At 46.3% G+C, this 16,429-nt stretch overlaps 1 protein-coding gene across 1 annotated transcript in view; it reads right to left on the minus strand.

The window, feature by feature from the left end:
* Positions 1-14,966, minus strand: part of EZR (ezrin) — a 50,981-nt gene extending 36,015 nt beyond the window's left edge. The window contains exons 1-2 of the mRNA XM_042987445.1: positions 14,820-14,966; positions 13,859-13,946 (exon numbers count right to left, since the gene is read on the minus strand). Of these exons, the coding sequence (XP_042843379.1) occupies positions 13,859-13,870 (12 nt within the window). The 5' untranslated portion in view covers positions 13,871-13,946; positions 14,820-14,966. The remainder of the gene's footprint in view (positions 1-13,858; positions 13,947-14,819) is intronic.
* Between the last annotated feature and the right edge of the window lie 1,463 nt (positions 14,967-16,429).

Genomic DNA, 16,429 nt, shown 5'->3' on the forward strand with positions numbered 1-16,429 from the left:
GCACAGTCCTTAGTATTAGGGAATGGGAGTTTAAATTTTAACCTGGATGGGGTGCCTGGGTGGCTCAGCAGGTTAAGTGTCTGACTTCAGCTCACATCATGATCTCACGGCTCGAGTTTGAGCCCCACATCAGGTTCTCTGCTGTCAGCGCAGAGCCCATTTCACACCCTCTGTCCCCACCCCCCTCTGCGCGCACGTGTGCGCACACTCTCTAAAAAGTAAACACTTAAAAAATTTTTTTTGACCATGGAAATACAGGGGTGGGTGTGCCAGGCCCCTGCCTCCTACCCCAAGAGCGTTTTGACACCATGAGGTGGGCACCAACATCATTTTAGCTAAGAATTTGATATCACTTAAGGAATTTTGAGGGTAACTTAATCATAATAAGAGTTAACACTATCTACCCTTTACCTCCTTTCTTAACTTTAGAAAAGTCAAATTTTTAACGTGCAGTGGACAATAGGGCAAGTGTTAACATCACAGCTGGGTCTTGGGATTTCCAAAGAACTTTCATGTTTCAGGTATCTCTACACATATTTTGTATCATATTTTTATGTTACATAAATGCATACATTGTAAGTGGAACAACAAAAGTAGTGACAAGGTAAAACTATCTTGTAGGGAGATTCTAAATGGGTACTGCTTGGTGAGAGGTGAAAAGTTATCCTTGTCCAACTACTTTCTTTGAAAGGCTGAGGAAACTGAGGCCCAGAAAAGTGTATGCAACTTCCTCAACTTGATAATCAGCTACTAAAAATACTTATTTGTATCTATAGGGCTTCTAAATGTTATTGCTAAAGTTGTATCTTTCAATAACTCAATCGTTTTCAATTCTGAAAAGTTTATATTTCCAAATTCCAGGATAAAATTATGTAAAATTATAGATATACAAAAAGGAAGAGCCCAGATCAACCATCGCATAATTTCAAGAGCACGTAACGAAACCCCAAGTCTTTCTAAATGGCTCCTTTTGCTTCTGAAAATAAGCCACTTCCTGCCCCCAGACCCACTTCCTGTCAAGCAGAGCTGCAATACAAAAAGCAGACAAACCAGTCTTGTTTGTACTCATTATAACCAGAGAAAATCACAACCTTAGAGCTAGAAGGGAACTTTCTGAGCAGCCCCACTAAAAAGAAGGTCAGTTCCCACTACTTGAAAACTGAGCTGGGAACATTGCGTGCTCCCCTCTGTTCACGGGCTCAGGCACCGCTTCTAGAAGGAGGAAACAGAGGCAGGAAGACACTGCTTTCCAGACATCTGACAAAATGAAAGGATCGTCCCTCTCACCCAAGTTCCAATGACCTGTGCTGCAGAGGAATACTGGTGGACATTTTCTTATCAGCTTGAGGGCACATAAAAACCATTTTCCTGACGCCTACTAGCTGTGCATTTTAAATTTATTTTTGAGACAGAGAGAGACAGAGCATGAACGGGGGAGGGGCAGAGAGAGAGGGAGACACAGAATCCGAAATGGGCTCCAGGCTCTGAGCCGTCAGCACAGAGCCCGACTCGGGGCTCGAACTCACGGACCGCGAGATCATGACCTGAGCCGAAGTCGGACGCTTAACCGACCGAGCCACCCAGGCGCCCCACAGCTGTGCGTTTTAAAGAAGCTTTTTTGTGAGAGTCTGTAAGTAGGAATGACATACACTGTGTGTGTAGATTAAATATGGGCACTAAACTAGCTACAATGCTTGGACACCTGACCTAGGAAAGGGGAGGCAATGATCAAAGAATGTCACGTTCCACAAAAGAAACTCTTTCTTTCCAGAAACACAGATGTTGTCTACATCCTTTTCTCCCCACTCAAAGGTCACTTTCTCTTTACCTAATAAGCTTGTGAAGTCTTGATTCTGTAACACGTGATTTCAGTTTTGCTAGATGTGTCATACATACTTCAGCATCAATTTAGTCCACTGAAAAGGGAGGTTAATTATATCCACAAACTGAGGATCCCATAAAAGAAGAAAAGGGACAGGGCCAGGATGGCCATCACTTGCTGCAATGATTTTTAAGTCTAGGCTCATAAAATACAGGAAATTAAAGGCCTATAGATTAAACTTCACTACCCACCTGGAATGTTTTCTCTGTAAAGTTACAAGTCTCTGAAGGGTTTCTCCTATCTAACCTACTGGGGAGGGGGGGTGATGTGGGGGGAAGCCTATGAAAAAATAGAAGTATCCAAGCAGAATTCTTTTCACTAACCTGTTGTTTTAGGCAAGGACATAAAAGATAAATTGTACTTAAATCTTGTGCCATTTCTTTGACAAATCTTTGCCCCTGCTTAAAGATCCCATGTGCAGTAGGGGTGTCTGGATGGCTCAGCCGGTTAAGCATGCAACTCTTGATCTTGAGTTTGTGAGTTCAAGCCCCATGCTGGGTGTAAAGAGTATTTCAAAAATAAAAAGTGTTAAAACCACATATGCTGTAATATTTTGGGGTACAGAACATTTCCCTTGTAAGAAGCTTAGGCAAAATACATTTGAACTTGACCAAGAAGCCCTTACTTTTGACATCTTCAAAAACAGAGAGCAAGACCCCATTAGCTTTTTTAAAACTCCATATGAAATCAGAAACCTTACAAAATTTGCCTGCATAAGCACATTTCAACCAAACTTACTTTAAACGGCCCAGCGTTTCTGAAATTACACTAAGTGTCGGGGAAAAACAAAAACAAAAGCCTTCAATTTATACTTGGTCACAATCTGGTCTGTCAGGTCCAGGATGGATTACATCTATGCACATAACTAGTGGAGGGGAAGGGGGCGGGGGAGGTCTGTGCTGCTTCGTCCCGCCCCTACCCCTACCCATGGTCCCAGTGCTCCAAAACCCTGCCCCGGAATGCCCCACGCTTTACGCTCACTTCCAATTTTCAGCTGCGCAAATGCTGCCATTGAGACAATGACCTATTTCCAGCCAGGGCTCAGAACACAGCACAACCCACCCCCACCCCCACCCCCACCCCCAAGATTGTGGGAATACAGAGTAACTGGAACTAGCTGGGAACAAACACTTCTGTGTGTTTTCAAATCAACTGCAATGTTGACTGGAGGTCCCCCTTGAATAAAATATGTATGTGGGAGGTGAGAGGGTCCAGATGGGGTTAGGTCAGTCACTCATCTGATCAGAACACCCAAGGTCTCCCAAGAAACCGCATCCACTTGGGGGTCTGTGGAGAGCCGCTCAGCAGGACCCGCCTGGGACTCCAGATCCCAGGGCAGAGACGTCCCTTCCTGCTTGCCCTCCAACCACTCCAGCGTTTGGCGGGTTTGTAAAAGTGACAGCATCTTTCCCTTTCACCCCTATGTGCTTTTAAAAAACAAACTTTACTTTGGAAAATCTGAAACATTCACAAAAATAGAACAGTACAAGGACTCCCCCCTCCCCTCATGTACTGTCACCCAGCTGGATGCCATTAACTTTCTAACATTCTCGATTCAAATATTCTTCCAGTTTAAGATAAATTTTTTTTTTCTGGCATTTTTTAGGCTGCCACAGGATCATTTCAATCGTAAAAGCTTCAGTATGTAGCTCTAAAGGACTCTGAGTACATACATGTGTGTATATGTGTTACCCACCAGACCACTATCACTTCCAACATAATTCAAAACTATTCCTTAATATTTAAAATTCAGTTAATATTCAATTATCCATTGTCTCAAAAACTTTTTACAGTTGAATTCCTCGAATTGTGTCATGCACTCTGCAGCCTTGTCATCATACTGTATTTCCAAGCTGCCCTGTTTGGCCAGTTTCTTAACAAACATCCAGTTTTCCCCACCCTATCTCCCCATCTAAGTCCCACTTATGTAAGCAGATACTTGAACAAGAAGAAGCAACATCCGTAATTATTTAACCAAGGCAATGAAACACCTTAACAAGAACACTACACTAATATACATAACGTATTTTCATAAAGAGGTGGTTCCAAAGTAATATTTATGTTCTAAGCTTTTACCAAGCGATCTGTGGTTCAATTTTCTCTTTAATAACCATGGCTGGCTCTCCCTCTAAGACATATTTTACAAGAAACCTATGGATGCAGTAATGGTGCAAAAGTCCAATTATTCAAAAAGAATTAATTTTCCCTGAACCTCAATGCCTGAGAAATGATGGAAGAATCTACAAGGGCATGGCAAATGATGACATGCTTATCATCAAACCTACTTGAAAACAAGTTCTTAGACAAGTATCTTGGCTCACTGCCCAATGCAAGAGTGATTTACCAAACAACAACAAAACAGACAAAAACAAACCACACTCTGCCCAGTCGTTTTAACTGGTCACCCAACAAAGAGTCAGTGAGAGAAGAAAAGCACCTCTGCCTCTCAGCAAAGCCTGGATGAAAACCAACAAACAGCAGTGCTGCTATCACTCCCTGACTTTATGTTAGAGGTTTGGAAGCAGGGATTTTCTTAATGTTTTTAAGAGCCCGCACGAGAGGGGGTGGGGCAAAGAAGGGGCAGAGGATCCAAATCGGGCTCTGCTGACAGCACAGATCCCAACGTGGGGCCTGAATCCAGGCAACCATGAGATCATGACCTGAGCCAAAGTCAGAGGCTTCAATGACTGAGCCACCCAGGTGCCCCAGGAAGCAGGGATTTTCCCCTTTTTGTTCATCAGTGTATCCCTAGGAGCTAAGAACCTGGCACATAGTAGGTGCTCTACTTGTTAATGAACAAGTGGAGGTTACAGAAGGGGGCAGGGGGGTGATGTTCATTGTAGCAAAAGGAAAATATATTGCATTATTAGGCTAAGTCAGAAAAAGAATGCCCATCATGAGTTACAAAAGCTTTTAATCAGATTAGAATTTAGTAAAGTAGAGTTCCTCTGCCATTTACTCCGTTCTCTATGGTGAGAAGAGACGGTGCCCAGGTGCCAGGCACGGGGCCAGAAGCTTCCGGTGCTAGGCTCTCCTGTCCTGCCTCATCAGAACCTGGGAGGTAGGTCCCTGGATAGTGTCTCACAGGTGAGGGGGCAGGGCACAGGGAGGTTGACAAGCTCACCACAGAACACCCTGTCAGAGGCAGGCATGTTTATCTAGTCGGTCAGCCAATAAAGTAGGAATTTAAAGTTTGTTCTTGAAGCAGGTAACAATGCCTTTTTTTTTTTTTTTTCAGCCACTTTGCATCTTGCTTCGTGGCCAGGAAAGAAAAAACACAAAAAATAAAAAACACCCCCCACCCCAAGTATCTAACATTGTTATAGATAGAACTAAGTTCTATTAAGTAAAATAAAGTGGGCTAAAGGGTGGACAGTGAGAAGGTTCTATTTTAGAGTGGTCTAAATTAGGGATTGAATTATAAAACCTTCTATAGTCAGAAATTCACATAGGCGATAGTAATTTCAAAAGTTAATTTCAAACTGTCAGTGATAAAAAAAAAAAACTCATTTATATAATATTCTGCTTTCGACTCAAATATCAGATACAAATTGTGTTCTTTTAGTGTACGCCAGAAATCTGTCATTATACAATGGCTTAGCAAGTGTGACACAAAATACTAGCACTTTCTCCATAGAACAAAAGACCTGCTGGGGGACCAGCCTTGTTTAAAGTATCACCTCAACACCAACCATGCCTGCTTCTAGGTGATGACAGCTTTCCCAATACCTGTCCAGGCACAGAGCCTGTGATACACCTAATACTGGCTAAGAAAACAGATTATTTGCTCTCTGAGAAGAAATTTTTAAAAACTGGAATAATTGGTGTGGGTCTGCTTCAAAATATTAGCTTAGTCATAAAATATATACAAGGATAACATATTTAACAGTAATTCTTTTTATCCGAAAGCAGGGGTTGGTGAAATCTCTCCGTGAAGGGTCAGATAAGTATTTTACGCTTTGCGGGCCATTTTGGTATCTGGTGCAGATTGCTGTTCTTTTGTTTTAAATAACCCTTTAAAAATGTAAAAACCGGGGCGCCTGGGTGGCTCAGTCGGTTAAGCGTCCGACTTCGGCTCAGGTCATGATCTTGCGGTCCGTGAGTTCGAGCCCCGCGTCGGGCTCTGGGCTGATGGCTCAGAGCCTGGAGCCTGCTTCCAATTCTGTGTCTCTCTCTCTCTCTGACCCTCTCCCGTTCATGCTCTGTCTCTCTCTGTCTCAAAAATAAATAAACTTAAAAAAAATAAATAAATAAAATAAAAAATAAAAAAAAATAAAAATGTAAAAACCATTCCTAGCTGGTATCCCCTACCAAAACCGTCACAGCCAGATTTGGCCTTGGCCTACTATTCCACCTAAAGTAAAAGCAATTATTTGTGACAATATCTGACACGATGATTTTGATATAGAAAGCTTAAAACTGGCTTTCAGGCAAAAATAGAAAAAAAAATAGGACGTGGAAAGTGTCTTCATAGTTAACAAAAAGGTAAGCAAAATCTACTATGCTTGGCTATTATAGTTTGATCCTCGGTGGTATTTGTTCCTTTCTGCTGACAATAAAAGTTGGGTCAGGGTCAGGAAATTTTCATTCTGCTTTTAAGGTTTTCTCAAATACATTAGATTAAAAAGGTAATTACTATGTTAATGCAGCCTTCCCCGTTCTTTGAACCGTATTACCATTTACCTATCGGTATTAAAAACAGCTTAGAGAATGAAAAGTGACTCACAATCGAAGGAAAATAGAACTGACCAGTGCTGCTGCCTTAAATTCACTTCTGCTCCTGTGTACTGGTGAGCTCCTAGGCATCCCTCAACACCCACCCCCAGCATCTCACCAGCTGAGAGGCTTTCCCTAGCTCTCCAGGGCACACTTCCTCTTCTTCTGTAGGTGTCTCTATTATCATACTACGCTGCACTATAATTCTTTGTTTACATATTGGACTCCCCTATTAGACTGAGAATCCCTTAAAGGCAACAATCTAATTTCTTTTCATAGTTCTGGCACTCAGAATGTAATGGCATACAACAGGCCTTCAATGGGGTAAGGAAGGAGCCCATATGACCTCCCAGGGAATTTGCACAACTACAAGAGGATGAGAAAGAATGTTCCCTTTTACTACACAACCCAAAAACTTCACATCGCTGTTTTTCTTAGAAGGCCTAGTGACAGACTTTACCTGGTTAATAGCAACTTGGAAACTAAAACCCTTAGTTTTAGCTCCCTGTTACACTGAAAAGTTTGTAAAGCTCGTTTCCAGGAAAAAATGTACACAAGAAACAGCACCTGGAGATAAAATTATTTGGATTTCATAGAAGCTTTGTCTGTTTATGTAACATTCTTTTCATGTAAAAACTTCACTTCCATTTTACAGAGGACAAAATTGAGGTTCCTAGAAGCTTGCCAAAGTACAAGTAAAATACCAAATTAATTATGAAACTATTCTTTATATGGCTGTGCATTTTTACTTGGAAAAAATATGTATAATAGCTATATTAAGCATTTTTAGCCATAACGCTCCAACTCACATTATAGCATAGTTGTCTTAAAAAACAAAACAACAGGGGCGCCTGGGTGGCTCAGTCGGTTGAGTGTCCGACTTCGGCTCAGGTCATGATCTCATAGTCTGTGAGTTCAAGCCCTGCGTCGGGCTCTGTGCCGACAGCTCAGAGCCTGGAGCCTGTTTCGGATTCTGTGTCTCCCTCTCTCTAACCCTTCCCCATTCATGCTCTGTCTCTGTCTCAAAAAAATAAATAAAGGTTAAAAATTTTAAAAAACAAAAAAAAACCAAAGACAAAACAACAAAAAAACATTTATAGAAGTCTATGGGCGCCTGGGTGGTTCAGTCGGCTGAGCCTCTGACTTCAGCTCAGGTCATGATCTAGAGGTTTGTTGAGTTCAAACCCTGCATAGGGCTCTGAGCTGCTTAGGATTCTCTCTCTCTCCTGCTCTCTGCCCCTCCCCACTCGTGCTCCCTCTCTCTCTCAAAATAAGTAAACTTTAAAAAGACATCTAGAATAAGATCTTCCTTATGTCCACAGGCACGGATGGTAAGTCTCTTAGAAGGAAAATAATGCAACCTTCTGGTCTCTTCAATAAATACTCACATGTAATTAGCAGTGGCAACCAAACATTTAGTGCTTAAACTAAAAACTAATTGGAGTAGCTGGGGAATCCCAAATGCAGTTACTACTGAAATGAAATAAAATATAATGCATAAAATATGCATTCAGTGATTCTGAAAGCAGACTGAATTTTATTGCTTAAGACTGCAGGTAAAACATCTAAATACTTTAAGAAAGCAGGCATATATTGAATCATCCTAAGAATCTTCAAATTATCAAAGACACTTAAACAGAAGTTTAAGTAAAATAAAGAAATTATGGTAATTCAGTAAGAACAGTAATGTTTTCCTTACCCAACCTGTAAGTATTTGTAAGTTTATGAAATTTTTGTTAGAAATCACATTACTACTTAGAATAGTAACTAAGGAGGGGCACCTGGGTGGCTTAGTCGGTTGAGCATCCAACTTCGGCTCAGGTGGGGATCTCAGGGTTTGTGCGTTTGAGCCGCACCATCGGACTCTGTGCTGACAGCTCGCAGCCTGGAGCCTAATGCCTGCTTCAGATTCTGTGTCTCCCTCGCTCTCTGACCCTCGCCTGCTTGCACTACCTGTCTCTCTCTCAAAAATAAATAAAACATTAAAAAAAAAACAAAAAACCAGTAACTAAGTGAGGCCAGTGTGGAAGGCCTGAAGAGCAGAGGAACATAAGAATGGGATCTCTTTCTTCCCTGCCATTTAATGGAAAACGGCTGGCTTTTCTTCCCCTTTAAAAACAAAGACAGCCAAAATTTGAGACAGCGCACCAGTCGCGGCCAAATTAAGCTCCACAACCAAACCCCCACAGAGAGAAGTTCAAATCAGAGAGATTCAATTGGACATCTTAGCTAGTCTTTCTGGAGTTTGATAACCATCCAGCTATCTCCTTTATCCCCACCCCAGCCGCATTCCAAATACCAATGATGGCACCCAAGGCATTTAAGCTGGAACTTTAAGAAGGTGATTGTGTATCCACTCCTACACAGATGTTCCCTACAAGAACATCTGCCTGAATGGGTGCTCTGGAATCACACTGGATTTTGCTGCCGTTCCCCCCCCCCCCCCAAACACACCACAGGCTCTGGTCTCTGCTCACACACAACCACCAGTATCAAGAGGGCCTCACCGCACTGGTGGGGTTCCAAAGGGAGAACTATGTAAAAACTGTCCCTTTCTTATGAAATCAGCAATTCCCAAAATCTGGGGGCACTTCAGAACCATCTGGAGAGCTTACTAGAAAGCACATCCTACCTGGCCCTAGAGATGGGGATTCAGTAGAACTGTGAGAGACTCCAGAATCTTCAGATCTCCAGATAATTACCTATACTAAAGTCGGAGAACACGGCACTAAATTAATCCTCACCTTTATGTGTAATGTGTACACGCACTCAGAAGAAAAATTAGAAGCCGGTGGATTACTTTTACTTTACGTGGACTTAAAAAACTGTAGCTTAAGAAAAACACTGACATCTATATTGTATTTCAGGAGGTAGCGGTTATAATAATGAGAAGTCAAAGGGACTCCTTTCATCATTTACAGTCACGAATTTATTAGCAAGTACAAACCAAACTCAACTCTCCCTCCCACACCCAGTCCTTTTCCAGGTTCCTTATCTCAGTGAATGGCACTACCATCCGTCCAGTTATGCAAGCCAGGAGCCAGAAGTCGGCCTTCTACCCGCCCTCTGCCCCTGCACATCCAATCCATCACTAAGTCCTATCACATATACCTCCCAAGGAGCTCCCTAACACCCACCTCTCTCCACTTGCATCACACTGCCTTGGTCGATCCTATTACCACCCCTCACCTGGGCTGTTCCAACAGTCTACAGTCTCCACCTCTCACCTCCTACTGATTCTCATGTTGCAGGTGCAGTGACCTTTCAGAAGCCAATCTGATCAGGTCACTTCCTTCCAATCAACACCCATAAGTGCTTCCCCCTGAGTTAAGCCCTGAAAAAATGCCCTCTTAAGACCTACTAGGCTAGGCACAGCTGGCCTGTTTTTCTCCCTAGCTATACTCGTCCATATTTGGAACCCTGAACTCATCCTACCCCCCCCCCCCTTTCTACCACAGGATCTTTGCACAAGTGGGTTCCCTCTGCCTGGTACACTCCTTGCCTCCCTCTTTCACCTAGTGAATGGCCCTGCATTCTTTACATTGCTCAGAATAGTCATTGCCTCTTGGGAGTGCCTTCCTGTCCTGCCCGATTAACTCTCCCCCCCCAACCACCACCACCACCACATGCATGCCATGGTACACAATCAAGTTATTCTAGGATTGTTGTCTGTTCCCCTCAACAGACTGTAAATCCATGATGACAAGGACTATTTCTGTGCCTGCTCATCTTGGTAACCTCAACATCTACCATAGTAACGCATAAATGACTGAACTAATGGATGAATGTACAAATAGACTCATTGTGCCTTACAGACAGTGTGATGATGACAAATGACTAATCCTAGCCGGCACTTCCCACCACCACATGGGAAAATCTTAGCTAATTCACCATCTGCCCATTTTGAAGATGGAGGGATACACAAAACATATCCCATGTGTGCTTCTCAATTGATGGAGGGGATGGAAAATGTTATCAGTGTATATTCAGTAAATCCCGTGCCTGTTGAAATATTTAGTGGACATTAATTGTCTCGCAAACAATATGAATTAAGGACGCTGGCAGTCCCATTTGATAGACAATGAACCTGCAGAAACAAGCTAAGAAACAAGGACTTATTCCATACTGGGTATCTACCCAAGGGGAAAAAAATATATTCCCAGAGAGACAAGGCAATTTGAGAAATTATCTTCAAATTTTGGCAAAAGGCGGAATCTTGAACCTGTTTTCACAGTTTTCCTACTGAAGAGAATATTTGCTTTTATATCAGAAACTTCCAGATCAAAACTTTAGAAAGGAACATCTACGGCATCTGCCAGTACCACTTAAGACAGCTCACGGCTAAACTCAGAAAACAGATTCTGAGAGCTTAGCCTTAAATGCAACACCTTTTTCATTCCTAAGCTTGACTGCTGTGGTTTTCCTTCCTACTGCCCTATGCCTCCTTCCTATCATGATGAAGAGAGCAACTATGGTGGTAAGAAGTAAGGAGTAAGGAGGAAGGATACCACAGGTCACCCGTGGCTGAACCACAGGCACAAAGACTGCTTCCTGAGACCGCTCCCTGGGCACAACCCCCCCCCCCCCCCACCGCGGCTCTCTCCAAATTAAGAAGGACCCACAAGGCCAAACATATCAGCTGAGCAGAGGGCGTACGTAGTGCCTTCTAGGCCTCAGATCATTCTCCCTGGAAGTCTGTCTACAAGTCACACATGAGTAGAGCCCCAAAGCAGTTGTGGGAAAAGTAAAACCAGACAACAGCTCTCCTTCTGAGTGCCCAGGCCGATCAAATCCTACCCACAGGCCTTGAGCAAGACTCAGCTGAAGGGTTCTCAATGAAGTCCACCCATTTCCCCATCGGATGATTTTCCTCTTAATTGTGCTGCACTTGACTTAAGCCTCTTTCCCTCTTTGGTGGCACTCAGAGTGACCCAGCTTCTATTTTAGCATTTGCATGTGTCTGGGCTCAGGTCCCAGACTATAAGCTCCCTGAAGACAAGCTGCCTCACCCACCCACACTTTGCACACACAGCTTGCAGGACAGATGCTTGCCAGAGAGAACACTCAATCTTTCTAGCAAGTAGTAATTCGAGAAGCAGTATTAAGAGGGAAAGCAGCAAATACATATTTCATTTACACTGTTTTTATAAAGTTGTCTACTCAGTTTAGATATCAATCAAAAATACTGAATTCAAAGGATCAGGAAGAAGCCTCAAACCCCAACTACTCAGATGTTTCTATATTTACACATACAATTAAAATATGCCTGCCATAAGAAATACAAAGAGCCTTAAAAAGGAAGGAAATTCTAATACATACTACCACATGGATGAACCCTGAGGTCATTAAACTAAAATGAGCCAGTCTCAAGTAGACACATACTGTGTGATTCCACTTAGAGACCCAGAGCAGTCGAAGTCATAGAAAAAGGAAGTGAAGGGTGGGTGCCAGGGGCTGGAGGAGGGGATGGGGAGTTAGTGTTTAATGGGTACAGTGTTTCAGTTTCGAAAGATGTAAAAGTTCTACAGATGGATGAATGTACTTAATGCCACTGAAAAAAATGGTTAAGACAGCAAATTGCATATTATGTATTATTTTACTGCAACAACAACAAAAAAACAGAATAAAAGAAATTACGGTTCACTTTGAGAAATGAGAAAAAAAAGCAGTAACAGGAAACTGGTTTACTGACGTTTTTCAGAGTGAGATCTTCAAAGCTGAACTCTGCATCTTTTCTTTTAGTGAAATAAAGAAAACCATACCTACAGTAATATCTTGACCACAGCTCAAAAGGCTGCATGGGGGCTGTGCCCCGAGTAAGGTTGTGTTTTTAGGTCAGTTTTTATATCACAGGCATTGTAAGGCCTGGATGTTATGTGCAAGTGGAAATGAAAAGAATTTTGTGGGGCCCCTGAGTGGGTCACTCGGTTGAGCCTGACTCTTGATTTTGGCTCAGGCCATGATCCCAGATCGTGGGATGGAACCTGCTTCAGCTCTGCACTGAGCCTGGAGCCTGCTTGAGATTCTCTCTCCCCCACCCCCCACCCATCCCACCACTTGTGCTCTCTAAATTTTTTTAAATAGAAAAAATAAATTTGTGTAGAAAAAAAATTTCTACATCATGAATGATTTTAATCATGTAATTCAGGCAAAACTATATTGACTTCTGACTCTGATAGCATATTAACATAGTAATTTATTTAACCTAACAGTACAGACTTTATTAATAAAGAGCTCCTTTTATTAAGAATCTACGACTTCATGGTAGGAAAAGCACATAAACATCGACTACAGAACCAAATTGTTTGGAAAACTAGAAAAATCCCACATGTATCTTTTACTGCAATTTTTCATGAATCCAGAAATTTTCTTCATCATGATTTAAAACCATTAAAAAAAAAAAAAAGTTAAAGCCTCTCTGCAGCATCTGGTCACCGTTCACCTGTGTTAAAGCAGGTAAATCTATACAACTTTCCAAGAAACTCCGGTCACAAAGCACCTGCCTTGTTTGCTGCCACAACTTCAGTGAAAGTGATTCACCCCAGGCCTGGCCAGCAATCTAACCCTGATAGCGGCCTAATCAGATTCAGGGGACAGAGGTGCGGGCACCAGAATCAGCTGACGTTCATGATGTAGCCCAGGAGCGCACGACCAGGAGCGCAGGGGAACCTTCCTCCACCTGCAATTCAAGTTCATTACTAAACCGCTTTCAGAGATAGGAATCCTGCTGCCAGCAGCAAATTCCCAGGTTAAGAGAGCACAACTTCACAGGCCTGGCAGGAAGCTGCCCGCCAGAAAGACGGGGTCTTCTAAGCTGGACGCCCTTTAAGCACCAAAGGCAGACTTGGGGTGAATTGGGTTCCGGTGCTTAAAGGGACTCGGAGTTGATGTGCCTTCGGAAGCCACCCGACTTTTCTTTTTAAAAAAAAACTCCCAAGTTGCATTAGAATACACTTTTTTCTTTTTTTTAAGCAGACCAAACTTTCTTTTACAAAAGAGCATAAAGTACCCGGGCGGGCAGGGGGGCGTTCACAAACAAAAAGACGGTAGAAAGAGGGGCAGCACAGTGGACTTCCCAAGAGTTCCACACAAAAGGACCAAGGAATCCCGAAGAGGGGAGACAATTCCCCACTCCGGCCGTCTCGCCGTTTGCACGAGAACCCCGGTGGCACAAAGAAGAGCCCCAGCACCTCGCCCAGGCAGCGCCGCCCGGCGAGAACGCCCGCAGCGTCCGACCCGCCCCGACGCTGGGTCACTTACTGGTTTCGGCATCTTCGGTTCCTGGCGGGTTCTCCTCAAGCCCCTGGAAACTCGACTCTGCCGCAGCAGCTGAGACCGCGCTCCCGACCTGCAGGCAGAGGAGAGCCCTTCAGAGCGCGCAGCCGCCCGCCGCCGCCTCCTCCCGCCGCCGCGCCCGACACTCGGCGCCCGCCCCGCGCGCTGCTGCTTAAGAACCGGCCGGGCGGGCGCCGGCGTGAGTCACCGCCCAACCTGCAATTACGGCGGGCCGGGCGGGCCCTGCGGGGAGGGGGGCCGGGCCGCGCGGGGGAGGGGGGCGCGGGGGACCCCGGCGGGGGACGTGCGCGGCGGGGAGGGGGCGCGGGGTCCCGCTCGGGGACGCGGAAGCGGGGCGGGGTGGGGGTGGGGGGGTGCACCGGGGTAGTTCTCGGACTTCCAGGAAGCCAGGCGGGAACGCAGCCGACAGCAAGTTTCACTTTGTGAAGCAACCGTTTGCCCCAGGGCTGAAACCGCAACCGTCAAGCCTTTGAGAAACACTTTTTTAAAAATGGTCCCCGCCCCGGAGCGGCCAGAGGGCCACGGGCCGAGCGAGGCGGGAGGGGCGCGGACAGGACGCGCGCCCGCGCAGCCCGGGCTCCGCGGGCACTTTGGGTGGGGCACCCCCGGGGACAGAGTCGAAAGAGGAAGGTCTGGAGCACCAGGGGCGGCCACGCCGGAAGGTTCGGCTTCACCTGCCTCTTACTTGGGCCGAAAGAGAGAACCGTGCGCCAAGGGCCGGACGAGGGACCCCACCGGCCCGGGGACCACGCCGGCTCCTCCCGGGCACCACCGGCTCCGGGCTCCCGCGCAAGCCCCCCGCCCCCTCCGCCGGGCGGGCCCCGCCACACCTGCCGGCGAGTCCGGGCCACGATCCCCTCCGTGGGGCGCGGACCCCCCGGCCCCGGCCCTCCGCCCCCCGGCCTCGGCTGCGCTCCCGGCTCACCCGCGGCGCCTGCAGGAGACCGCTGCGCTCCCGGCTGTCGGTGTGTCGGCGAAGTGAGCCCGCGGCCCGCGCTCCCGAGAGTCCTCGGCGGGGCGGGGTCCCGGGGCCGCGCCCCTAACTGCCCCGCCCGCCGGACCTGCGAGGCGCACCCGGCGCGCAAGATGGCTGCGGCCGCTGCCCGCGCCCCGGGGCGCCTCCCGCCCACGCCGCCCGGAGCCCCCCAACCACGCCACGCCCACCCCGCCGGGCGCCTCCCGAGGGGCGCGGGGACCCGGTGGGCGCGTCCCCCGCCGCCTGTGTCGTAAAGACCCTTCCCTTCTCGCTGCCTGTCCCCTTGCCTTGCGGAGGACTTTGCCGGATTTAGGGTTCGAGTCCTAATGGCAGATGTAGGGGTGTGAGATCGTTCGCTCCACAGCGGACGGGGGGGGGGGGGGAACGTAAATAAACCCAAAGGAGCCGGCGGCCCCAGGGGAGCCTGGGCCGTTTTAGAGTGGGGCAGCCCCTGTGGTCAGGTCATTTTGTAGTTCTTGCACCAGGACGAGGCAGGGTTCAGAGACCCGCGGGCCGCCGTTCTCGTGCACGTGGTCGGAGCTCCTGCCTTCGGATTTGGCTGAGGACACAAGCATAGAAGACGCTCCACGGCTGAACGCTCCGGTTAAAGGGCAGGCACATTGTGGTCTAATTTGACTTAACTAACTCAGAGCTACGGTAAAATCTCCATAGGCAGGAATTCTAGGAATTGTTTTAAATATTTTTTTTTTTTGCAGATGGTTCTCCAGAGGACATTTTAAAAACACACACACATGGACTTTGGTGGCCAGTAGGATTTGTCACTCAGTGATCAAGACAGCTAACTCTAAGGCAGTGGTTCTCTAAGCGTGCTTCCCAGGCCAGCAGCGTCGACCTCACCTCTGAACTTGCAGAAATGGAAAGTCACAGGTACCGCCCCCGGAAGCACAAACTAGGACTAGGGCCCAGCAATCTGTGTCTCCCGGCCCTCCAGGTGATTGTGATGCTGGCTCAATGCTTGAGAGCAGAGCCTCTCCTGAATTCCTTTGCTGGGCTCACCACTAACTCCCTACGTGAGTTGAGCGAGTTATTGAGCTAGTTTGTGCTTTCACATCTGTAAAATGGCACAGTTATGGCACCTATTTCATGGGGTCGTTATGAGGATTAGAGGTGATATGTGGAGGATGCCTAAAACAGTGCTCAAATCTATCCTGGCACAGACAGTAACTGGTGACTTTGGGCAAAGCACCATACTCTAAGGCCCAGTTTCCCCGTCTGTCGACCGGGGATGCGACTAGCACCTCCTGCAAGGACAGGTAGGGGTTAAATGAGATAATGCATGCAAAGTGCCTAGCACAGTGCCAACCTCCCCGTAAGGCCTAACCTGTCACAGGGACAGATGGCTCACGGGGTAACCCCCCCAAAGCTGCAGGCCCACAGCGTTGCAGGGGCACAGGTGTGGCCAGAGGCCTTTTCTGAGATTTTGTCCTGTATTCTGACAAGTGTGTTCCTGAAGAGAGACTTTCTTTTATATGAAAATGAGATGTAACGGTGGTAGGAACTATGAAAAGAGATTTAAATACCCTCCAGTGATAATAGTT

Source organism: Panthera tigris, chromosome B2 (genome assembly GCF_018350195.1).
Source record: "Panthera tigris isolate Pti1 chromosome B2, P.tigris_Pti1_mat1.1, whole genome shotgun sequence".
In the NCBI taxonomy this organism is placed as follows: domain Eukaryota; kingdom Metazoa; phylum Chordata; class Mammalia; order Carnivora; family Felidae; genus Panthera; species Panthera tigris.